The 25,835-nt window shown below is 49.8% G+C and overlaps 2 protein-coding genes across 2 annotated transcripts; one reads left to right on the top strand and one right to left on the bottom strand.

The window, feature by feature from the left end:
• Window positions 1-1,990: 1,990 nt before the first annotated feature.
• Window positions 1,991-18,535, bottom strand: fbxl19 (F-box and leucine rich repeat protein 19). Its single transcript, XM_085272365.1, has 11 exons — window positions 17,670-18,535; window positions 14,504-14,704; window positions 12,263-12,406; window positions 11,126-11,212; window positions 10,872-11,042; window positions 10,669-10,701; window positions 9,360-10,582; window positions 7,770-7,933; window positions 7,183-7,344; window positions 6,873-7,094; window positions 1,991-6,793 (listed from the first exon to the last, which is right to left on the bottom strand). The coding sequence occupies exons 2-11, from the start codon at window positions 14,687-14,689 to the stop codon at window positions 6,534-6,536; spliced, it is 2,652 nt and encodes an 883-aa protein (XP_085128491.1). The 5' UTR covers window positions 14,690-14,704; window positions 17,670-18,535; the 3' UTR covers window positions 1,991-6,533.
• A 1,413-nt stretch (window positions 18,536-19,948) lies between these two features.
• ube2m (ubiquitin conjugating enzyme E2 M) lies at window positions 19,949-25,789 on the top strand. The gene is made up of 6 exons (XM_085272364.1): window positions 19,949-20,251; window positions 21,997-22,091; window positions 22,413-22,451; window positions 24,257-24,360; window positions 24,465-24,528; window positions 24,644-25,789. The coding sequence occupies exons 1-6, from the start codon at window positions 20,137-20,139 to the stop codon at window positions 24,782-24,784; spliced, it is 558 nt and encodes a 185-aa protein (XP_085128490.1). The 5' UTR covers window positions 19,949-20,136; the 3' UTR covers window positions 24,785-25,789.
• Window positions 25,790-25,835: the final 46 nt, after the last annotated feature.

Raw genomic sequence — 25,835 nt, 5'->3', positions numbered from 1 at the left:
ATGGTGCAACAGTAATTAATTTCCTACACACAAACCTTCCTTTGAATTAAAACAACACTGCATCCATGCATGAAAAGGAGCAGGAGCTGATGACTGAAAATATAGATATCATTACATCACTTTTAAACTACACAAATACATAATATCTTATTCTACTTAGTTTTTAATGTTCGTTATTAAAAACACTAAAAGAATGATTACATTTTTGCTGCAGTTTGAATCACACAGTTTATTTTTTTTATGTATTTATTCATGTAGTTGAAAATATTTTCTTTTAAAATGCAGCTTAACAGCTGTTAGTGTTATAAATACCTTTCCATTAAATTGAATTGGTAGCTGGGATATGCTCCAGCCTTCCCCCCAATAGAACCCATCCATCCACTCTTTTCCGTTTATCCAGAGCGGGGTTGCAGCCTAAGCAGAGAGGCCCAGACTTCCGTCTCGCAGTTTATCCGGAGGAACACCAAGGCGTTCTCAGGCCAGCATATAATCTCTGCAGTGTCCTGGGTCTGCCCCGGGGCCTCCTTCCGATGGGAGGTGGATGGAGCCCAAAGCTGACAAAATGAGACGTTTGGAGGAAAAAGTACACTGAGCGCAGTCATTGTGTTAAAGTTTGCTCAGCTGAAAACGTTTTCTTTCTTAAAAGAAAGGGATCATTCTTCAAAGATCCCTTTTAATGTAAGCCTGAACAACACGAACTGAATAAAAGCTCTAGGCGCTGTGGATTCCGAGCTACACAGGAACGCAGCAGCAGCACGCGCCTCTTGGATCTTTTCGGCGTACGGAGTCTCTCGTGAAAGTAACTAAGTACTTGTACTTGTAGCTGCTCTGCGCTCCAGCTGCTGGTTGGTGCTGGATTCACGTGTCTGTGAGTGTGTCGGTGAACCTGCTGCAGGACTATGTCATGTTTTCTGTCCTCAGACTGAGTGAAACAGGAAGAAGACACCAAACACAAAAACATAAACAATGACGTCACATGAAAGCGCTGTATAAAAGCAATTACAGGAAGTCAGCAGTTCTGTCAGCAGCTTCTCCTCAGGTCGTCAAAGCCTTTCGATCTTCAAGCTCCTCCTCCGTCCTCCTGCCTGTGGCCTCCATTAAAGGAGAGCTCACTTTATTTTCTGTTGCCTAGACTCCCCGCTCCTCATCTCTGGTGGGAGGCCGAGCTGTGAGGAGGTGGTGAGGCCTGAACCAGAAAGTGATCGTTCAGGTCAAACACGCAGAGGGCAGCAGGAAGTGCTGCTGAAGGAAAGGACTTCCTGAAGGAGAGATCGGACTCTTGTCGTTAGTCGGTCCTGTCTGGAAGCCTCGAGCATCTCCATCATCATCTCAGAGTTCTGAAACCAGGCGCGATTAAAAGGTCTCAGGACACCGCCGTGATGACTCGGAGCGACATGAATAAAACTGAACTGTGACAGCGCTCTGTGGCCCTGGTGGAGCTATCACCTCACTGCATGGACACATCATCAGGCCGACCTGCAGCTGCCAGTATAAGTTGGACTCGCACTGATGGGTGATGGACAGCTGTAGACATGGCTCTGGTGAGGAGGGTTACAGATCACACCCGAGTCACACATTCTGCCACGATGTTGGAGAACTCGAGCATGAGCCGGAAACCCAGAAAACCTGCGTTCATCCCAATCTGCTCCAGTCAGTGACAGGATATTTAGAATGTTCTGCGCTTAAATTATATATATATATATATATATATATATATATATATAAATAAGAGAGAGAGAGAGAGGCTGGGTGTCACTCCTCGACTTTGATTCAGAGGTTTTTACTAAAAACAGCTGCAGACATTCATATTGACACATTTATGATTGTGTGTCTGACTCCGTGTTGATCTGTTTTAGGACTTTGAGAAAAGTGCTTCATAATTAGATGTTTTAAATATATAATTAGAGGAGAGAGGCCACGCAGGGTTAGGGTTAGGGTAGACGCAGGTCTGTCTGAATGAAACACGTCGAGCTGAATAAAGACACGCAGCTGAAAAACAAACCCATTGCTTCTTTATTAGTCATTTTACAGTAGTCACTCATACGTAGCTGCCTGGAGTTGGTCTTTTTGTGTCTATTTACCGTTTGTTCCAACATCTTCCTCTTTTTTTTTTCTTTTTTTAAAACATCAACACAATGGAAGAGTCATGGACAAAGTATAAAAAGAACCCAACAGAGGGAAAACAGGATAAAATGCCCCTTTTCACAACAAAAACTACATTTGGCAAAAGGTGAGGATGAAGATGATGATCCAGTGCATCTTTAAAAAAACAAAACAAAAACAAAAAAAAGACATCAAACACCACATGATTCAGTTTTTACTAAGATCCCGAGGAGAGCGCAGGTGTCCGACTGGAAAACAGTTTCCATTACTTAGCAATTATCGTCCAATCACATTTGACCTCCTCATTTGTTGCTAGCTGAAGCGGCAGAGAGCACACCACCCCCACGGAAAAAACAAACAAAAGAAAACAACTCAACAAATAGAAAAAAAATAAAAGATTAAAAAAACAAAATGACCCATTCACATGTTGATCTGATGCGTTTATGGCACAACAAGGCGTCACAGGCGATTTCAAATATACCCATAATACTTTTATTTCACAGCTGGTAGCAGCCCAAAGTCAACGCACTGCTGCAGGAAACACTGCGATACCTCGGCTGCAGCGCTGCAATATTCACTCATACCAACTAACAGAAGGTGCTGACGCTGCATTTTTTTCCTAAGAATTGAACACGGGTAACGGTTAACATATTTAAAACAAACAGCAGAAAATGACTAATAGCAGACAGTAAACAGTTATGATCATGTCCCCAGAAATATGTGAACACTTTATTCTAAACCAACAAGCTAACACCAATTAGCTTGAAAATGTAATCATGTAAAAAAAACAAAAAAACAACAAACAAACAAACTTGTAGACCTGTTTAATTTTTTCCTCCATGTTTATTTTTCTGACCAAGTTCTGAATCAATGTTAGCTAAACCTCTGGGTATTTTAGGTCGTCTGAGCTAGCCTAAAGAACGTAGCCATTTTCCCGCTCATTTTCTTTTTTTAAACTTTAACAGTATCGGGTCTTCTTAGCCAGCCAACCCTGAACCTCTACAGCCTTTGCAGTTACCTTCAGCTAGCCTGATAAATCAGACCCTTTTCCTGCTTGTTTTGGAATTTTCCTGACAAGTTTCAAAGCTAAAATTAAACAGAATTAGCTTGTTAGCTTATTGATAAATAAAAATCTCCCTTAAAAAGTATGTTTGTATTTTTTAGTTTATACTGTAATAATTTAGCTAGCTAAAACTAATTCTGTTATCTTTAGCGGTTATAAATTAACTTGACAAATTATTTCCTGCCCTGTTTTTAATATTCCGGTCTAGATTCTCATGTAAGTTCCAACGTTATATTATTAGCTATTTTGCTCCATGCACTTTACTCAATTATTCTTTAGTTTTTTTAATCATTAAAGAGCTAGTGTTAGCGTGTTAGCTGACTACCAACAATAAATCCCTAAATTAAAAAGGGTATTGTCGCTAATGTGGGCTAGCTAGAGGACGTTTTCACTAATTTGACATTGTTGTCCACTAGTTTTAATAGTTTGAGTGATATTTGAGCAGCGGAGGTAAAGCAGCACTGACTGCAGCTAACCAACTTGCCAGCTGGTTCAAGGCAATCCATTTACTCTAGTCTACCCTGAAAAGTAAGTTTTAGTCATTAAAACCGCTGTGATTTGATCGACCATTTGATGTGTCGCAGACGTGTACATCTTAAAATACAAACATTATAATAAAATAAAATAAAAAACAAACATTTTTAACACCACCCTCCACCCAAAGGAAACTCAGGCAGTTCACATACATTAAGAAAAATAAACCCAACATTTACAGCTGAGTATCTGGACGTGATTTATGAAACATCTGTGCGACTTTATAATTGAAATTCCCTGCTTTTATCCATGGAAACACGGGGGGAAAAAAACAAACAAACAAACAAACAAAAACCTTTGCTCAAATACAACTGAATGCTTTTTCATAACTGACGCCCACAAGAAACAACCGAAGCCCATTTAAGCCAAGAAAACAAACGCTTCATGAATGAAACAACTTAAGACCCAAAGTCATCATCTTGATTTTCTCAGTCGCAACTACAGAGTGACTAAAATTAAGAAATAACCTGAGACAAGTCAAGAACACAACAAGAAACAAGATCAACTGATGGCAAATCACAAGAAAAATTAGGGATATGATAAAATAAGTCTATGCTAAATTAAGATTCTTAAAACAAAAGCAAGATCTCACACGCACACACACGATTTATAAAACAAGTCCAGACGTACTTCCGCAAACTCGATTTTGGACTGTTCATCCATGTTTTTCTTTTCCTGGCAGAAATAGGTTTCTTCAGCAAACAGATTCGTATTTCTCAAAGTAATCTGAACGATGCAACGACAGAAGCTGATCAAATGGAGCGCGAGCAGCCAAAAACAGGAATGTCTCCGATCGGAGCAGATGGAAGCGCTGCTGTGGCACAAAATAAATAGAAAACAGAAAATCAAAGACAACAAATACTCCTGAGAAAACTGATGATTGACCAGAGGAAGCTGATCGAAGGTGATGGACACAGGGTATAAAATCAAAGGGGGATGATTGAGGCTCAGTTTCAAACGGCGTGATCAGTCGGATCACGCACACGCTCAGAGGGAGGAGGAACACCTGAACACACCCCACACATGGCCAAAGGTCACCTGCGATACAGGAAACAAAGACTGCGATGCTTTAATAGTACCGCATGTGAAGTTTGCAGCCTAGCTCGGCACGAGCACCGGAAGCGTGGGGAGACCACTAGCCTTGCTCCGCCTCCCACCAGTCTCAACGGCATGCGACTGATTGAGCGGGCGGAGCTACAGAGAGGTTTTTAAATCAGCACTGATCCCTGCTTCACCTTCACGTTCTTCCACAGCTGTTGTTTGCGGGGCGACCTAAGATGAGGTCTCGGAGCGGACCATCAAATATTAGGAGCTGAAGGACGGCCCCTTGTGGACCGCGTCGGTACATTTAAAGCAGCTAAGACACGGCTGTCCTTATGTCGTCAGCTGACGGAGGTCGCCTGCGCGCTAAGGGAAGCCACGCCTCCGTTTTGACTGCAGAAGATTTCGTCACGGTTTAGGAACTTGGAGGACCTGCCGGGGAGTAACAGGAAGTTGGCGCCAATGTTTCGGCCGGTGATGGGACTCTGACAGCACGATTTGAGTCTGAAATCGAGTCCCCTCGGGTGGTGCGGCGGTCTTTTGGTCTGTCACTTGTGTTTTATGAACACGCTTCCACAGCCTGCTCAGACTGCAGGTTAAACTGAGCCCAGCGAACACGGACCTCTGCTCCATCGTGGTGTTTGTAGTACATTCATCATGGTCTCGTTAAAAGAAATGGGCTCCACAATAGAAAACGTGCCTGTGCTGCCTGAAGCAAGCTGCAGAGCAGCAGCAGAAGAAATCAGTGTTACGAAAACGACACTCGAGGTTCGCCTACGTGAACGACCCAATACGAGCGACCCGTCAGCAGAAATCCATCCCTCGCCATTTTCCCTCTGGTTCCTTCCCGATGTCGGTCGGTCACGGTGACGTCTGAGTCGTGGACGGCGTGCTGGACCAAACCAAACTAAAGTTTTTCCAGTGACTCTTTCTAATCTTTTGGGCAATTAATCGATTCATACGCACTCAGCTGTTTGTATTTACAGGGGAGTCATCGGTGAGGTCAGAGGTCAAACAGAGAAAACGAAACTAAATCAGCGATGACCTGCTGTGAGCATGTTTAAGTCTTTACTCAAATCACGGCAAACTTTTGGAGAGAGAAACCACAAGAGGTGCCAGAAACAGTCGATTGATGGTTTCTGCCTGAATTTGAGTCACTTGGCAGCGCGAGCGTCTGAGATGTGACGAGTTCGTCACGTTAAATAAACCAAGTTCAGTAAAGGTCAGTCTGAACGAACTTTGACGGTCGATGCATTTGTGGTCTGTGCAGAGGAGGACATGGAAAGTGTAGTGTGAGGTCAGTGACGCTTCAGGTGAGAAACGAGAAAAAGGCGGACGATGCTGTGAGACAGGAAGCAGAGGGAAAGCTTGACCTGCACAGACGGAGCGCGGCGCGTTCGCTCGACGAGTTCGCTCGACGAGTTCGCTCGACGAGCAGCTGACCGGCGTGATGATTGGTCGCAGGGTGGAAGGACGGAAAGGAAGGAGATGGGGGAGTTTAAGGAGGTGTGGGATGATGGTTCAAAGGTCAGGGGTCATTTACAGTAACCTACAGATATATACACACACCCAAATTATACAGAGAACAAATATATACATGCTCAGGGTTTCTATTTTTAACTATAACCAACAACTTTTTCCCAAAATACGTCCCTCCTCCTCTTCCAGCGTCAGGAGCAGTGCTGCACAACTCCTCCTCCTCCTCCTCCTCACCTGTCTGTAGTGTAATGAGGAGCGAGGCCGGGCTCACAGGCCACCTGGACTTGAGTGTCACATAACATGAAGGCGGACTTTAGCTGTTCTTTAGCAGCGTTCTGTCTTCAGGAGGACAGGAGGAGGAGGCGGCAGGCGTGGAGGAGGATGTAGCGGCGACACTGGTGGTGGTGGTAGCAGAGGAAGAAGATGAGGAGGAGGAGGTGGTGGCATTGGAGGGGAAGGAGAGCAGCTGTCCGGTCTCAGAGGAGAGGAGCGAGCAGGAGCGCAGGTCGACCGTCTGCAAGGAGGTGCAGCGGCGCAGCAGCGGGATGGACTGCTCCGTCACCTTAACACAACCTAGAAAACACACAGACGGGTGAGGCGGAGCAGCGGCACAGGTGGAGCAGGACAACGGTGAGGCTCAGGCGTCGCTTACCTGCCAGGTTGATGTGGGTGAGGCTCTCTCTCAGGGGGGAGATGTGGGAGGTGAGCGTGTGCACCGTCTGGTCGGTGATGTTCCCGCAGTGGCTCAGGTCCAACTTGGCCAGGTGAGGAACGTAACGCATCAGTAGGCGGGACGACGCGTCCGTCAGATCCAAACCCGCCAAACGCAGCTCTGTCACATTCTGGAAACGCCCCGCTCTGGTTTCCCCGTGGGCTGCAGGCCCAATCAGAGCAGAGAATCAAACACGTGATAACCTCAGAGCCTTTGTGCAGGCGGAGGTGTTCCGATGTGGGTGTCTCACCTGTCCTGGTATCAGGTGGGGGCGCCAGCAGCTCTCTCAGGTGAGAGTCTTTGAGGTCCTCAACTCTGCTGAGGTCCAGCAGCTTCAGGCAGGGGCACACGGCCTGACACAGAGCGGAGACCGCCGCCCACGGGCAGCCCGACACATTCAGCTCCAGCAGACCTGAGCGGGACAGAAGACACAGGTGAGACTCGCAGGTGAGAGGTGGAGCCACTCGCTGCCTCACAGGAAGGAGGGAAACGGCTCCAGTGGGAGGTTTCAAGAGTATCATGTGACCTGGTTTGGCCAATAAGCCTTACACCATCAGGTGAAAAAATGAAAACCACGGCAACTTATAGCAGGGTGTGGGCAGGCGAGCTACACCTGTGCGAGGCCTTGAAAACAAGCCTTCAGATTCGGCTCCATCTGCCGCCCCACAGCGTGAGCACATGAATACGAAGTTGATTCGGTCAGACGGGGATCCACAGCAGTTATCAGAATCAAAGCGTTTTTATAATTCAAGTTCCCCTCGCGCTTCAGTCTTCGTGTTGCGAGTGGGGGTAATGTGTGTGTGTGTGTGCAGCGGGTGGAGGTGGCGGCACCGTCACCTTGCAGGCGGTTGATGAGCCACATCAGCTGTTTCTTGGAGATGTTGGTGTAGCCCAGGTTGAGGGAGACGGGCTGCCGGCGGATGATGCCGCTCAGCATGGGGGGGGTGATGGAGCGCTGCCGGCTCAGGTCGATCTGAGTCCACAGCCTCTTATCGCAGCACCTGGGGGAGGGAGAGACCACAGCTTTAGTCCGCAGGGCTGACGACCGTGGGGGTTACACTGAGGTCAGCAAACTCCTTTAGTCCCCGCACCGCAGCCTTCCACGCCACTAGAGATACGGCGGTATATGTCGACCCAACGTGTAGTTACCCGCGAGGCTCACGTCAGGTTAGGTGGAAGGTTGCAGCGTGGGATTCAAACGGGGCTCCGTTTATGGCGTAAGCTACGATGCAGAAGCACAGGTCACGTGTACAGCGAGACGCATCGACTTGGAAATCCAAACCAGACAGGATGAACTCGGACCTACCGCTGTTCTCCAGCTCTGATCGAAGCGAGTCCACTTTTGTCTCGTAAAAGTGCAACTGTAGCCCCCCTACTGGAGTACTAGGGCTGGGTATCGTCACCGATTTCTAGAATCGATTCGATTCAATTCGATTTAAATCTGGGAAATTTTGCCTCAGACAGTCAGAAATATAATTCAGATCAGTACATTTACATATTTTTGTATCTGTGAGCGTCACAGCAGCTGAAGATAAAACAGAAAAACATGAAGCAGATTTTCCTGTTCTGGGATTTTATAAAAATATTCTGCAGTCGATCAAAAACGAAGTGAATCCATGACGATGTTTATGTGAAGCGTAGTTTGGATCAATGTTGTTTGGAGAGAGATCAAACCTTCAGCTTCAGAATCAGCACAAAAAGGGCGTGAACACAAAGCTCGACCCGCCGACAGAGTCAGCGAGCTGTCGGCTTTCAGCCCCGACCGTGTCCGTGCCGTCGCTGAGAAAGTCACAGCTCGCTGATCCTGATGCGTCGGCGGGTCGAGCTTTGTGTTCACGTCTCTGTGCAGAAGCCTGTTCCTGCTCTCAGTTACTGTTTTCATCTTTGGTGGTTGTTGAAGTTTTGTGAGGTTTAACCTGAGATTCTGGCGTTTCGGGCAAAATAAATTTATATTTAAAAATCGATTCAGGATTTTAATGAATCGATATCACGTTATCCAGAATCATTTTAATCGATGAATCGATGATTAAAACCCTCCCTACCACCTAATGTGTGTGGCTGTCGTCATAGCAACACGGCCGAGGGTCCCATGACATAGTGAGTATGCGACACGAATGCTGCAACAAAGGCGGAGGTCGAGGCGCCGACATACCTCCTGCTGGGTCGGCTAACACGCTGTCGTCTTGACGGTTTGCCCGACTCGTCGGACGCTTCTTATTCTTACAGCGTTTATTTTATTGTTATTAGTTTTTTAACCCTTTGAGGACCTGCAGAAGCCTCATAATTATTAAAACCAGCCAATAACAAAGTTTTAAACCCAATCAGCAGAAGGGGCGTGCTCGGCTCTTCAGCCAAAGCTACAGCGACTCTGATAGGCCATCGTACGAGACCCCGCCCCCTCGCACCCGTGACCTCACAGCGACTGACCAGCGGCTCCAGGTGCGGCAGACCCTCATGCAGACGCAGAGCTCTCTGTGACTCAGGAAGGTGAAGACTCGCAGCCACACGTCCCGTGTCATGATGTGGGCGGTGCCAGAGTCCAGCGGCAGGCAGCTGGGCTCGGGGCACGCCGGCGGGGGACGCACCAGGTGCCTCTCCATCTGCACGGGGCGGGGAGGCGAGGGTACGGCCGGCGGGCTGCGCTTCATCATCTGAGAGCGAGGGCCGAGGCGGGACGGCTGCGAGCAAGGCGACGCCGCCATGGCTGACATCATGAGTCCGCTGGCCCCGCCCCCCCCGCCGTTGGAGGTGGGGATTGAGGAGGAGGAGGAGGTGCTGTTTCTAGACGTCTGGTTCTTGTTGTTTCGGATCTTGTTGCCACGGTTGCCGCTACCTTTGGTCCCACCCGCTCCGCCCCCGCCGTGTCTGTGATTGGTCAGAGCTCCGCTCGCATTCTCCTTCTCCCCGCCCCCTCCTCCCCCCGTGCCTCCACGTGTCCGGCCGTTGCGCGCCTCCTGCCCGTTGCTGCGCTGCTTCCCGGTGAAGCTGTCATGCTGCGAGGACGGAGCCATCTGACTGGAGGACAACGGTGAGGGCGGGGGCAGGGAGGCGGAGTTTTTCCTGGTCCTGTCCAAAGTGGGCGTGTCGTCATCCTCTACATCCATCAGCCCACCTTTGCGTCCCCTCTGGGACAGCCCCGCCTCCCCTCTCCGACGGGACTTGTCTCCCCCGGCCTGCTCGTCCTCCCGCTCGTCCTCCTCGCCCCTCCCTCCCTCCCCCTCCGACTCCTCGCTGGCACTGAAGCCGAGCTCGGCCAGACGCCGCTCCCTCTCCCTTCTCTCCCGCTCCGCACGACTGCCGCTGCTGTTGCTGTAGACGACGGGAGGGGGTGGGGCTGGCGAGGACGATGACGGGGAAGACACTCTCCCCTGCTCCCCCCTCAGGGAGTCGTCGGAGTCAGACTCCGAGTCAGACTCTGAGCTGGAGGACGAGGACGAGGACGAGGAGGGCCGGCGCTCCAGCATGCACATCCTCTTGAATCGTTCCAGTTTCTCTCTGTGATGGGAACGCTGGTCGGCGCTCGACGTCCCGCCCACACCACCGCCTCCTCCGGGCTGCGAGGAAGATGACGTGGAGGAACCCTGCACCCCTGAGGCTCCGCCCCCAGAGGAGGAGGGGCCATTGGACTCCGCCGCCTCCTGTTTGGGTTTCTGACGAGAGAAAAGACGACATGTCAGAGAAAGCGGGCGGTAACCGAGCTCGAGGACATCACGTGGGTTAGCGGTGGACGTCTTACCTTTTTCAGGCGTTTTTCGTGGCCTCCTTTCATCTGAGGAACAAACAGGAAGCAGATCAATAACATCATTAGTGTCATTAACAGCGGTTTGGAGAGGGAGCTGTGAACTGGCTCCTCCTCCAGTCTTAAATCTGAGCACATTAAACACCGATCAATAATCTATAATCAACTCTGTGACTCGTTCAATCTGACTTTAAGGTCACCTTCTTCTTGGGCCCGCTGTCCGCAGGCAGCTCCTTCTCCTTTTTCCTCTTGTGCCCGCCCTCCTCTGAGGTGGGTGGGGCTTTCTTTTTAGGAGGCGGGTCATCGGTGAGCTTCCACCGGCCCACCTCACCATTATCCAGCCTGCGTTTGCCCGAGCCGTCCGCCTGGTCCTGCACACAAACAGAAGCAGGGTTCAGTCTATCCGAGCGCACCACTGCCCCGAACCGGTCCCCTGTACTGGTCCCACTCTCACCTTACTGGTTTTGCCCTCCTTGTGGCACTTCGGACACTCCCAGCAGTTCGGGATCTCGTCGTTGATGATTCCTTCAGCTTTGCCCATCTGAGGACAAAAGGCAGCACACATCAGCACATCTGGAAACATCAGGAAGAGCAGCGAGTGACTGCAGAGGAGGAGATGCTAGCAGCTCGACACGACTGCGGGTCATGTGATGGAGCCGCTGCGAGGAAATATTCTCAGTTTGAAGTTACAGCAACTAATTTTTCACCACGTCAGCCGACTCAGAGAGCTGAGGTCTGTTTTCCTTCTCCCAATTCCAGCGTAACCAGAGCTACGGTGGCTGCTGCTGGACAAACTTGGTCGGCCAAATACAAATTCAGACCGTACCCCGTGTGGACCAGATCCGCCCGGAGCGTTTCCCTGTCTGTGGCCGTCAGACACCGTCATGTGACATTTAAGATGTCGGTGGCTCTGACAGATTATTGATCATTCATTTAATGAGTTTTTGGAATTACACTGTTATAGGCACATTTATGAGCGCCACGTGTTACTCACGTCCTGGTCGAGCCAAGGAACGTTAGCTTGCTATTTGAATGTATTTAACCTGATCATGTGACCAGTGTGCAGCTGCTGAAAACTTACAAGGTTACACAGATTAAACTTTGCTGAGTCACTGCTGCTTTCAGTGGACTCGCTCTGAGTCAGGAAGTGTGTGATAGCAGCTCCCTGAAACCAAGGAGGAGCACCTCTGTTTGGTTTTTAGTATGGATTAATGCTGCCGCGCACACAGATGAAAGGCCATCAATCTCAGGCCCGCACAGCAGCCACAGAGGGCGAGCAGAGTGAAACCAAAAGATAAAATGAGGAGCGATCGTTTCCAGGTTTTTGTTTTCAGGACAGTAAGAAGCCAGAATGAAGCCCCGTGTCTGCACTCCAGCAGCATGCTGCGTGTTTGCACGCTGATGATGTGCAGCCTGAGTGCCAAACATCTGGATCCGAGTCCGTCTCTGTGTTGAGCACAGATCTCCGTCCTCGTTCACAGCTCTGAGAGCTCTGCTGCATCGACCCACTTTTTCCTCAGCATCATTAAACTTTCATTCACAGGAAACAAACCGGCATTTCAAAATAAAAGCCCTTTCCAGGCAAACTGACCTTGAGGCAGCTGGGGTGGATGATCTCGTTGCAGATGGTGCACTCCATCAGCGAGAGGCTGAACTTCTCGTCCTCTGAGTCCACCGTGTCCTCCTTCCCCGCCTCTCCACACGCAAAGCACACGGCTGTGTGAGGCAACACCGGCTACAAACAGGTGAGACAGACAGGTGAGACAGACAGGTGAGACGTGTACAGGGGGGTAAAAACGGAAACGTGCTGACAGTTAAAGACGTGGATGCAGATGTTGTGGGAGGAGAGTACCTGAATGAACCACACAAAGCTGAAACCTTTAGAGCGCTAATGTCTACTCCTGCTTCCTAATCAAACAGTAGGACTGAACATCTCTCAGAGAAACATCTGGATCTCAGAGCAGGTCGATCAGGCCCACAGGTGAGGGGCGGACTCCTTCCTGTGACTTTAGGACCCTCCCGACCTGCTCAGGGCTCAGTCGGGATCTGATCGATCGATCAAGACTTCTTCTCCTGCACATCCTGCAGGTGGGCCGTTCCCCTCGGCGTTCACCTGGCTGCTCTGGCATCCAACACTGTGCGGTTATTGATCCGAGCGCAGAATCGTGGAGCTCTGCTGTGTTTGGGTCTGTAACCTGTGCTGTTGTCATCCAAATAGAAGCCGAGTGTGTTTCTACAATCTCGCCTCGTTAGTCGAGCAGTGACGCTTGGCTGCATTTTGCGTTTTTAAAAACATGATCATGCACCCATCAACCTTTTAAAAGTCGAGCAGGTCACCAAAAGGTCAACAGCACAGACGCATGATCCGGTTTTATTTTCGTGTTTCATGTACTCAGAAACACCAGATTCACACATCGAACCCACTGAGGGTGGTCGACCCCCCAACACCCGCGCAGACCCAAACCTGCGGTCTGAGGCCTCAAACGGCTCGCAATGACTTAAAGAGGCGATGAGCTGCAGGTCGCCAGGTCACTGCTCGACCTCAGTGAGGCAGCAGCACTCAGAACACCTGCAGCTGGTGCTCCTCATCCTCTCAGCAGACACCAGGGGGCGTCTCTGCTCCTGCTGAGGGAGCAAAGCAAGGAGCATCATCCTAACCTGCACCACCCTCCTCCTCCACACAAAGCTCCAACAACAGATAAATAAATCTCCATCATGTGAGCCGTAGACCATCTCACTGTGTGTGTGTTTTAAGCAGCTCTGTGAAATGGCAATGGATCAAAGCCAACTCGCTCTCGCTCACAGTGCCAGCAACCATCACTGGTTGCCACGGAAACCCAGCATCGTCGCCCGCTGGGCTCTTGGTTGATGCCATTTGAAGAATCGACACACAGAAAGAAGAATACAGCACATCTTCAGCACGCACACACCTGTGCATGGGTCGCGTTCCTGCCGTCAGGGACAGCAGCAGGTGTAATGGAGGACCGTGTTGACATGGAAACCTGTTTCACTCAGACTGCAGATCTGAGCATAAATAAGTGCAGTGTGATTTTTGAGCTGAATGTTTGTGGATGATGGAGCGCTGCATGTACGCTGCAGCTAACACGCCTCCGTGATCTGCTCAGTCACATGCTTCTGACACTTTGTCCTGAAAGCAAACCGCTGAGCTGGGTTTGACTCCAGCTGAAGGCTTCAGAGGTCAAAGGGCATAATATTCATCAATCATTGCTTCTTATCAGTTGAAGCCACAGAGATACCTGAGTGTACAGAGCCTGAGGTCCGACCGCGGAGGCGTACCTGCAGACGAACTGAACCTGATCTGACAGTCTGTGGGAGGGGCTTTCTCGCTGGCCGGTGTGCCAGCAGTGGTGAGGACCGCTGAGCGAGCCCTGCGAGATTTGACGTGTCTCCTGCTGGTTTGCGTAGGTCACGCGTTACTGACATGTTTGGGCTGGATGATCCAAAGCTAAAAGCACAGGTCACCCTTCAGTCTGCGAGCCACACACATTCCTGCTTTCTCGGCAGGTTTTTGCTGGACGGCACGCAGCAAACATCAGCCAACGGCGACCGTGTGACAGAAGCATGTCCACTTCGCTGTGAATATTACACAAACACTGTCAGGGTTAAACAAGAGCTCTGTGTAAGAGCTTTCCGAGGGATGTAGGTCAGACAAAGAAGACTGATTCTGAACCGAATCATGCAAAGCTGCTGTGTAGAGTCTAACAATGAGGATCTGTAATGTATTTTTAACCTCAGTTCATTTTAAGGCCAGTGTGGTTCATGTTCAGGTTACAGTCTCGGCGTCTGCTGTCGTGTCGTGTGTGCGTCTCACCGCCGTGCACTGTCTCAGGAGGCAGGACTGCTTCATGCGGCCGGGTCCGCCAAACTTCTTCATGTCCTTGCAGAAGTGACACTCGCCGCACTCCGTCCTCATGCAGGCCTGGCAGCGCCGGCACCGCGTCCGCCTGCGCCTCGCCCCACCGCCGGCCCCCCCGCCCAGCGCCTTACTGCCCGACATCACCGAACAAGTCAGCTGGAACCAGAGAGAGCGAGAGGACAGAGATATGAGCATGTGGGACAGCAGCAGACGATCCCTGTGGAGGTAAAGACGTTTACAGCATGTAGATAAACCCCTCACAACACCTGTTTCAGTCGTATTAAGGCTGAAAGTTTGCATTATTAGGGGCGTGGTCTCTTTGACTGACAGGCTGTCTGCTAGCTTCACCTGAACTGGACCTCTGAACTATGTTTGTGCTGTCCGAGCCTTTTAATGACATCATCACACCAATAATGTGCTGATCAAACATCTGGACTCATCACGACGCTTTTTTAAATCCAACAAACACTTAGTTTTATTCCTGAAACGTTACAGGTGGACTGAAGTCGTCGTACGTGTTGTTGAAGACGTTTAAACGGCTGGAGCAGAATGTGCGTCTCACAAAATGAAAATTCAATCAGCAGAAACTCGTCTGAGGTTCAACAAAAGGAAAAACATTTTTCATATCATAAGGACCCAGAAAGTCATGTAATTAACTGGTGATTTGAATACGACTGGTTTAAAACACCCTCTGAGTTTTCAGTATTTGAATGTTTATTAGTTTTTGGATGTTTCTGCCTGTGTTCTGTCAGGATGACCTCACACTGCAGGTCCGGGCTCTGACGAGGCCCATCCAGGTGTGCTCTCCCTGGACTGGCAGCGTCTCACGCTGGAAATGAGCTCAACCCATGACAGAACTTCCACCGTGCTTCACAGGAAACGGTCAGGTACGAGGACTGGAGTGAAAAAGCAGTCAGTGTCCACAGAACAACTTCAGAAACTGGGCGACTAATGCTCAAGAGCACTTTAGAAGGAACAACAAGGTCTGGCTGCCCGGAAGCAGATTAATGAGGGGTGACTCAAGACTTTCGCACAGCACGGGGTAAAGCTCACACCCAGTGTTGAATCTGCGGCGCAGCCTGCGCAGCCGCCCACCACAGCCACCATTTATGCATGTGCGTGCTCCGCCCGCACCGCCCTGCAGTTTCACCACCCAAACACGAGTTGGCCCTCCAGCTGACTCGAAACATGGCAGCAGAAGCAGCCAGATGGGAAGTGGCAGACCTCAACGGCCAATCACAGTCGCTCTGTAAGAAGGCGCCCGTCAGGTTACGGAGCCAATTCAACGCAGTTTAAACCTGAAGAACACGCCTCCCTCTCCTCCTGACTGATACTGACTACTGATCAGGTTCAGCTGATCGATAACCAGAAGGAGCCGTTGGCTGTTGTTGGGTTTTTTCCTTTTCTCACGTGGCACAAAAAACATTTTGTAAGAATAAAACCAAAACACCAACATGCAGCTGACATGCTGTTCGCAGCAGCCTCGCGGCGCTGCTCGATTAACTAATCATCACTTATGTGGTCGATGTTAACAACGGTTCACTGTGTGGACAGACGCGACTGATCTCTGTACCTTTTATTTTTAAAACAACTTTTCAGCTTTACACTTTGTTAAAGTGACATTAATTTGATATTTTATTGTATAAACCCATTCATACAAAAAGTGGCTGCAGAGCATTAAAACACACATTTGCTCTAACTGATAATTACTTTCAAAAAGCTTCCTCTGTGTAAACGATGATCAGTTCAGGGTCTGCTGCACGCACTTGTGTCAGCAGTGCCGAGGCCACTTCCTGTGGACTGGAGTGTGTGTTAAGCTGTAAACATCTGGAAGTCTCAGGCTATGTTCTCTTCATCCTCGACTTCAAACTGTTCAGTTTGTTGGTAAAAACTATAAAACTTTCTAGAGTCAGAGTTCAAAGTTCACTGCGGCGAGACCAAGAACACGCTCCTCACAACAACTCTAATCAGACACTAGAGTCCCCCTCAAAGCTGATGGTGAGCGGCCTCGGTATGAGCAGTGAAAGGACTCGACAAAACCGGTTTTATATAAATCTGCTGCACCTGCTTTCCCATCAGGCAAAGGCGAGTGCACAGCAGCTCACCTGCAGACACTTTATTTTGTTCCAGTGAGACAAGAACTTCCTGGAGTTTGAGGGGGAGAGTGTAAAGCCGTATCAGTGCATCTTTGCAGGTTTACAGTTGCATAAATCCAACAGGGACACAGTGTTATTCCAAAAAAGATGCAAAGTCAAAGAACCAAAAACAGCAAGCAGTCCTCTGCAGAGCAGCCACATGCTTAAAGATTCTACATTATTATTTAAACCTGTTAGGTGGACCTCGACATACTGAAATCACTAACAGACCGGATCTGCTTCATTATCTGGTCCAAATCCAGGTGTTTTCAAATCCAGGTGTTTTGGTTGTACGGGCTGCTGAGCATGCTCTGAAGCTTCACTCTGTTTCTTTCACGTTACTTATAATATTTATTGTATTTTCTGGGTATTCTTGCGGCTGCTGTAGTCTCACAGTGCCTGTCAGTAATCAAGGGAATAATATTCCTGACATTAAAGAATGAAAACGGAGAGGGTGAAGCAATCCTGCTTCCTGTGTGAAGCTAACATCCCAGGATCGTTTTCACCAGCTTCCTCCTTCCAGGCCAGCACGAGCCCACAGAAACACCTGTATGAGAACATCACCTGAAACGCGATTTTCTCATTAAACATGTGACGGAAACAGAGGCTGGCTGTAGCTAACAGCAGCTAACAGCAATAATAATGAAGATGCGCATCTGGCACCGTTTGGAGACTAACCGCTAACAGCTAGCAGCTATCCCGTCACAGTCACCTACAGCCAGCCTGGGCATACCTGCCCGGACAACACACCTGTACACACCGTCTGCCCTGTTAATTACCTAATATCACATGTAGGAGGGCAGCCCCCCTTCCCTTCCCCAGCCTCTCCTAAAACATTAACGTTAGGCGTGCTAACAGGCTAGCACGCTAGCAGCCCGTCCGCCCCCTGCAGCAGCTTCCTCTTTCACGCTGTCCCCGCTCCGCAGCTAGCTGCCGGGCAGGTGTAGGTGAACAAACCCGACCCTCACGAACCCTTCCCCGCTCACCTCTCTGAATCAGCTCGCATGCTCCTGGGTCGCTCATTAGAATCGGTATCCGCCAACAATCAGCCCACGTTAGCCCGTGCTGAGCGCAGCTAGCCGTCCGCTTCCTTGTTTCTTCGCCCGCCGCTGCTTCATGCGCATGCCATCCCGCTGGCTGCCGCTGGCTCCGGTTCTCCAGGCTGGCCTGCCTGAAGGACCGCGGTGGTCTAACTGTGTCGGTAGAGAACGGATGGATATCGGTGAGGCGGAGGGCGCAGTCGTGCCCATTCACTCCCCTCTCTGTCCGCCTCTCTCTCTGCACTCGATCCGCCTCGCTCTCCCCCCGCAGCGCGTTCCGCGTGCTCCGCGGCTCTTCCTCCCGAGGGGCTCCAAAATACACACAACGGCCCGTTCTCGCCGCAGCGCGGCGCTTTCAACGCGTTCCCGGTGATACTCCTCCGCACGAACTAGGCCCGTTCGCCGTCGTAGGCTGGAAAAGCAGCGCCGCGCGCGGCTATTGTTCTGCGACTCTATTGTGTGGCGCGAGGCTGCGGTGCTGCGCGTGATTCGGTTCAGTGTCGCGAATCGGCCGGTGGCTCGCGGCACGTTTAACCCCGCATTGATGACATCATGCAGGTGACCGCAGAGCTCGCGCTGCTTCAGCCTCGGACAGCGACGGAAAATAAAATAAATAAATAAATAAATAAACCGCTAAATAAAATATAGGCACAAACGATATGCACGCTCCTCCTCTCCGTGTCACGTCACAGTGCGGAGGGCATTGTGGGACTTGTAGTTGTCCCGCTTCTCCACAAAAAAGCGTTGAGCTAAAATGTTTTTTAGCCCACACAAGACATTTGAAATATAATAGAATATAGAGATCAGTAGAATCCGGATAAAAATGAAATTCAAGGTAAGAAAAAAAAAGATTTAAAAAATGCAGCAAACACATGCAAATACATGTTGGTGCAATAAAAATGAAATCAATCAACGACTAAAACATGCTGGTGAATAACTTTACAGCTCATAAAAACCGAGATTTTTATTTTTATAAAGAAACACAGCAGTGCTGACTCCTGAGTTCACCGCAGGGTTTATTCACAATATATCTTATAAATATTTTATTCCATAAAACACGTTTTTTGTTTCGTTCCAGCTTTACATTGATTTGATTTACTGTGTCATTTCTCCCAGTGCATGTTTTCTGTTTTTATTATTTACTGATGTAATTTTACATTTGACTTTGGTCGCTGTCTGCTGTATGAACAAAGTCATGTGATGTGTGGAGTACTGTTCTCCTCTGTAAACGTGAGTGACTTTCCTCTGTGGGTTCAGACACTTGGGTATAAGCATTTCCTCAGAGGGCACAGTGGCTCTGCTGAAAGTGGATCTTTGATCTGAGCTCCAGCTCAAACCTGAAGGTTCACGTCTGTGACGACGAGCTCTGCTGACGGTGTTCTGACTGAGTGACGGCCAGCTGGACGTTTCCTGCCATAAAAATAGGATTTATGCTGATGTTTGCTGAAGCTGACCAGACTGCGTTTATTTGGTCTCGAGTTTGTAGAAGTCTGGGATGGATAATAGTAAAGCATAACTCACGGATGCTGAGACTCCTCGCTGTGATAACTGCAGACTACACTGAATCAGTACACTGCTGTTTTTTTATTTGCAGTGTTTTTAGTCTACCTGCGCTTTCTTGGTCACATCCACCTGGATCCAAACTGTCAGCAAAAACCAGTCTTCACAGCAGAAGGTTAAAGGTCAATGTTTTAAATTCCACCTTCAGCGCCCTGTGCTGCCATATAGACCCCACCTGTACTTACAGGCAGACAGTTATGGGACTCTGATTTAATACGAGAAGACTGCACGAAAAACAAGTTTTATTTTTGTAAAGCTGAATTCCTGTCTGCCTTGAACAGCTTCAGCTTTGGGTCATGACCCCTACAGCTTCTGAAGGAAAAGGGTAACTGCATGGAGCACCTGTCCTGAGACAGGAAGCCTACACTCCACATCTGCATCGGGCTGAACTGGAACACCAGCACGGAGGCCGGAGGTGCTGAGCACACTCTCCTCCCTCACTGAAGAGACAGCTGTTCATCACAAACACCTTCAAACTCACGTTCAGGTGCTTTTCATCACTTTTCTTGAACCCAGAGTTTTTAAAGCTGGGTTTACCTGCCTGTGGCCCCCTCACTCTTTCCAGCAGCCCCCAGACCATCTCGCGATTGTTTTCTTCTGGCACCAGTGGACTTTCACGTGTTTCAGACCAACACACACGCGCGCGCGCTCAACCCCCCTCCTCTCCTCCCCTCCCCTCTCTCCCGCTAGCCAGCTCGCTGCTAGCTCCGCTGCTAGCTCCTCCTGCCTCCGTGATCAGACGCACCGGCTCCATTCACATCACGGTGCTGTTGGGAAACCACCCCGCTCTCAGACCCTCTCAGACCCGCTGACGGCTCACAGAAGGGACGCCTCGTGTGTCAAATAACTGAAGATGATTAAGCTCTTTTCCCTGAAGCAGCAGAAGAAAGACGAGGAATCTGCTGGAGGAAACAGAACCGGAGCCGGGGGCAAGAAAGCCAGCGCGGCCCAGCTCCGAATACAGAAAGGTAGGCTCTGTTAGCCGAGAGTTACCCACCGGCCGACACCGAACCCACGGGACCCAGGGCTCTCAAACCCAGACCCGGTGTTGCTGTAGCTCACTCGGGCTAACGGCTGGCCGACTAACTGCGGCTGAAGCTGGTGTTAGCTAGGGCTGCTAGCCCGGCTGTGCTACATGAAAACAAAACGCAGGCTAAAGGTGTTAGCACGCAGTTAGCAGCAGCTAGCAGCTAACAACACTAACCCGGAACACAGCTGCTAACAGCTAACGCCGGATAGCCGTAAACACTGACGGCTAACGGCAGCTAGCCTCTAACTGCTGTGTCAGTTCCGCGGGGTCCACTTCTACCTAACACCAGGTGAGTTAGGAACACAGGGACTCAGTGGAACACCTGAGCACAGCGCCCACCTTCCTGACCCTCTATCCTCCTCAGGTGCAGGTCGACCCGAGGGGCTGCAGGGCGACAGGTGAACGCAGATCAGAGCCCGGCTTAGACTGCAGGGTTAGAACCAGGCTGAACCTGTGTGGTGGATCACAGTAGACTCTGAGGGTCCTGCCTGCCTGTCAGACGCCTTGTGAGTCACCTGGTGTGGGTGACCAATAGGAGAACAGCCTCAGGTCCCTATTCTCAGAGTCCAGCTCACCTGTCCGAATTATCAGCTCTATCTGTCTACTTTGCAGCATCTGACCTGGACAGGTCTGAAACCCTTCTCAACTTCTAAGTGATCTGCTGGAATGGGCTCTGTGGTTTCCATGGATCTGATTGGCTGGTTGTCGGTGGTTTCATACCTTTTGGTCTCTTATCTGGAGCATAACCCGAGCAGGAGTGACACAGGCCAAAAGGCTGGGCGGTGATGCCCCAGCAAGTGTCCAAGAAAAAGCACGTGTTCCTGACACCAACCACCTACTTCTTCTTGCCTCCACCCACCTGATGAATGACAATTTGAATCTCAGCGATTCATGGGGTTGCAGAGGTTTGGGGTCCTCAGGGGATCTGTAGGCCCGTGGGTCTGGGTTCCAACCTGTGTTTAGCAGACCTGAGTGACCACCTGGGCCCGCTCTGACCCACCACACGGGATCAAAGCAATTCTGAAGATGGTCCAGATGTTTTGGTGCCTTAAACAACAAGAAGGTATCCAGTGGTTTCAGAGTCACTCCCTAAACCTGCGACAAGATCAGGGTTTTTTACATTTGGAAGTTGTTCTTCCACATTTTGGCAAAAACGTTTTGACACATAAAAGTTGATTAGATTTGTTTCATAATGGTCCTTTTATTTCTTTACCTCGTGGGTCTAGGCCGTCATTTCTCATTGATGCTCATCTAAGTTGATTAAGGAGGTTTGTGTTCTTCTCTGGAGGTTATTGAGATTTTGGAGATGATGACATAACATTTTTGAAGTCCTAAAGAACACAATATGTGGAGATTTTTAAGAATATTTAAAGAGGTCCAGAGGTTTTAGAAGTCCTTAAATACCAAGGTGAGATTGAGAAATGCTGAAGGTGGTCTTGGAGAAGGTTCCAGTTCTAGCTGAAAGTGTTCCAGATGTTGTTCTGGATTTTTAAGTCTTTTGGGACAGTTCAGAGACCTTCGTGTCAGCACTGCTTTTCACAGGTCCTAGCATACAGACAAGGTATTTAGAGCTCCAGATGTTTTCATGAGCCTCTGAAAGGTGAAAGAAGAAGAGATGAAGGACGTCTTTGATTCCCGAGGACGAATCAGAATCAGTAACACCTGCCTGTGTTTGTTTTTCAGACATCAATGAGTTGAACTTACCAAAGACGTGTGAGATCAACTTCCCCGATGATGACGACCTCCTCAACTTCAGACTCATCATTTCACCGGACGAGGTGCGTGTGTGCGTTTCATTCAGAGACGTGATTGCATAAAAACTTTATTCCTCTCTGACTTTGAGGACAAACACCTGTGAGAGCTGCAGGTGTGCGTCAGTAACACGAGCAGTGCTGTCTGTAAAAGCAGTGAAACACCTCCACCTGTGAGCGCAGGACCAGTTTCAGACACTGCTGCACCAGAGCCGATTGTTCCCACTCATGTGGCACACAGGTGTATGAAACCTCAGGATGTACAGAGTGAGGATGAGGGGCTGAATCGGGAGATGAAGATGATGCTGAGCTAACGAGTCTGCCTCTGTTTGTCTTTTTGTCTCTCAGGGTTTTTACAAAGGAGGAAAGTTTGTCTTCAGCTTTAAGGTGAGAAACAGCCGTCTCTCTCTCTGCTCCACCCTCGGCTCCACCCTCGGCTCTTCATGCTGAAATAATCCTGAAACAGTCTGACCCTCAGCAGCCTCCACTGGTCTAACAACAGGTCTCACCTGTGTAAAGTCCGGCCCACAGCGCCCTGAGAACATCAATAAGAGGCTCACTAATGTAGCTCCATTATTTAATTATCACTTTATTTATGAATTTGGCTTGCAGCGATGATAAAAATCACTTTTTTCTTCCGTTTTCTCCACGAGGCTCTCATTTTCTCTGGTGTTATAAATCAGGTGCTGCCTTTCACGCAGTGTTTAGATGTCCTCATGGTTGAGCTGTAAGAAGTCCTGAGGTTTCTGCAGGTGAGCCCGTAAAGGACTAGCAGGTGGATTCATCATAATCGCTGACAGACTTGTGTGACGTTCCACGGTCCTACAGGTCTCCTGAGTCCACCTGGTCTTCCTGCTGGCCCGCCTGCAGACTTCCTGCGGTGGCTGCTGCAGGCCGGTAGGAACGCCGGTGGGGGTCAGGAGAGGAGGCTCGTCGCTGATGATTTACAGGAAGGCAAAGAGACGTTTTGATAAGTGCGTGGCTCATTTTAATGCGTTTAAATGATAGTTTTTATATTTCAGGATCGGGGTGGACCGTCACCATTGGCGACTGGTAGCTGTGGTCAGTCGTCATGGGCCTGGATGTTCTTGTTCCAGGCTGAAGTGACTGTACAGCAAACTCTAAAAAAACAGGTTTGAATTAGTGTTGGCGTTTCCCTGCTCCACACGGGGCCAATAAATGAACACACCACCACTAACCTTTGGCCACACAGCTCAGTCTTTGTCTCTGACCATCAGACTCTTCTCCTGGAGGCATTTGGTTCATCCATGTGGGCAGGTACACGTTTTTAAAGGTTTTGATTTTGGAGCAGGTGCTTCTTTCTTGGTTGGGACCCTCTCGGTCCGTGGCGATGTGAAACTGGCTTCGCTGTGGGTCATGGCAGGCTTGAGTCTCGGTGGTTCCTGAACATCCCAACCAATGTGGTGTCATCTGAAGGGGGGCAGTTTGGGCCTTCTTCCAGGCCAAAGTGGTGACACATCTGAATAACCTGACTGTGTCAAAATAAAACTCGCTTAATAAAAGATGTCTGTGTATCTGGGCCTGTGTGGATCAGAGAAAAGCAAATGCAAACTTGTTCTTTAGAGTCATTGAAGGAGTTTGCTGTACATCATTCAGCTCAGGGAAGTCCGAGGAGCTCGGGAAGAAAGCCAGCAGACGTGTTTGGTTGTTGAAGACGTTTCGTCTCATCCAACAAGCTTCTTCAGCTCTAAAAGCAAAACACTCATCTGCATCTAAAGGTCAAAGGTCACTCTATCCAGGATGCCAGTGTTCACATTCGCCACCTACACTGGTCTGAGATCCTTCCCAGACCCCTGACGCCCACTCACAACCTGCATCAGGTGACCTCAGTGGGTCACATGATGGGGTGGGGCAAAGTCTCACAATGGTTCCAAGACATCTGCTGATAATCACATGAGTCACATGATGAATACTCTTAGGGCCACTCCCACTAAAGTCTGTGACGGAGAAGCTTCTGGGATGAAACGTCTTCACAGACCTGTTCTTCCAACTCCTTTGATGTTTGCTGTACAGTCGTTCCATCCTGACATCCACGCCTGTGATTGGCGGAGACTTCTGACCTCACCTGTAGAGGCTGCTAATCTCAGCTCAGAGGGTCCGGCGACATTTCGAGGGTCATCGCCGGGGGCTCGTTAAGAAGCAGGTGATCTGACAGTGTGTGTGTGTTTCAGGTAGGACAGGGTTACCCCCACGACCCCCCAAAGGTAAAATGTGAGACGATGGTGTATCACCCCAACATCGACCTGGAGGGCAACGTCTGCCTAAACATCCTAAGGTGTGTGCGTTCTTAAAATCAAACTTGAGGTCACACTGAGGTCAGACAGGTGAGCGTTTCCAGGTGAGGTCTTCTGCTGCTCACCTGTTCCTTCTTCTCCACAGAGAGGACTGGAAGCCCGTGCTGACAATAAACTCCATCATCTACGGCCTACAGTATCTATTTCTAGTGAGTGCGCATGTTTTCTCTTCTGCGGCTCAGTGCTGCCCTCAGCTGGTGAACGTTTTGTAACGAGACATTTAACGACCGTTGTCGCCTTTTGCTTCCCCGTCTCCCCCCGCAGGAGCCAAACCCAGAGGATCCGCTGAACAAGGAGGCGGCGGAGGTCCTGCAGACGAACCGGCGGCTCTTCGAGCAGAATGTCCATCGCTCCCTGAGGGGCGGCTACGTGGGCGCCACCTACTTTGAGAGATGTCTTAAATAACTTAGCGTCCCATCATCCTCTGAGCTCCCTCCCATCCCACCTCCCCCCTCCCACCACCTTCACTACTTCTCCTCCCCCTCCTCCCCGGTCCTGCTCGTTGGCTGAAGCAGGAGCTGCAGCGACAGGAAGCAGCACACCAGAAGACGCTTTTCTGTTTCAAAACAAAAGAAGAAGAACCTCATCCTCCCCCTCTGCCCTCCTCCCTCCCCTCCTGTTTGTCTCTGTTTAACTTCTGAGACGCAGCATTGAACCGTCGACATGCCGCCGCGGGACGCCGACACACAACACACACCTGAATGGACTCAAAAAGATGGCTGCCAGCAGACGGCCGCCGATGATGATGATGATGATGGACGGGGGAGGGGGAGGGCAGGGTGGTCAGTGATGGCCATGATGCTGGTGATGATGATACTCATGTGATTTTGTTTTTTTCTTTTTGTTAGTTTTCGAGTTTTTGGCGAGGGAGCCTGACATTAGACGGGCGGTTAGAATGGACCCGCCCCCTTGTTGGTTACATGCAAGTCCACTAGCAGCAAACTCCAAACCCTAGCAGCTTCAGTGTTGTATGGACACTTGTGGGTGGCGCTTGTGACCACCTGTAGGTGGAGCCTTAAAGCCATCTGCTGCACCTGCAGGTGTAATGATAATGTCAGCACAAGGGGAGGGGCTTGTAGGAGAGGGGCCTTAAGCACATGCTCCATTTTTAATTTTTTTTCTTCTCCAGCAAAGGGGGAGTGGCTTGTGGGAGTGGGCGGAGTCTGTTAGCAATGCTAGGAGATGCTACATGTTTTTGATTTTTGTGTGTGCCTACACTGGAGGGAGGGGCTTGTTACTCTGCGGGTGGTGTGGAGGTGGAGCTTGATTTTATGTGAGGGGCTTGTTAGTGCCATTGTGCTTAAGGTGGTCACATGACGCTCTGCAGGTGTGGCGGATGGAGAAGTTTGGAGTTCGCTGCTAGATGGAAACATGAAGACAGGGTTGGTGGGCGGAGCTGTGTGAGATGGGTGGGGCTGTTATAGGGTGGGAGGGTTATGTTTAAAGGCTTGTAGGT

Source organism: Mchenga conophoros, linkage group LG4, assembly GCF_057382185.1.
Source record: "Mchenga conophoros isolate Kocher_MC1m ecotype Shallow Benthic linkage group LG4, M_conophoros_male_GT1.1, whole genome shotgun sequence".
NCBI lineage: Eukaryota > Metazoa > Chordata > Actinopteri > Cichliformes > Cichlidae > Mchenga > Mchenga conophoros.
Note: the sequence above shows the minus strand (reverse complement) of the source record. Positions and strands in the feature narration are given on the sequence as shown.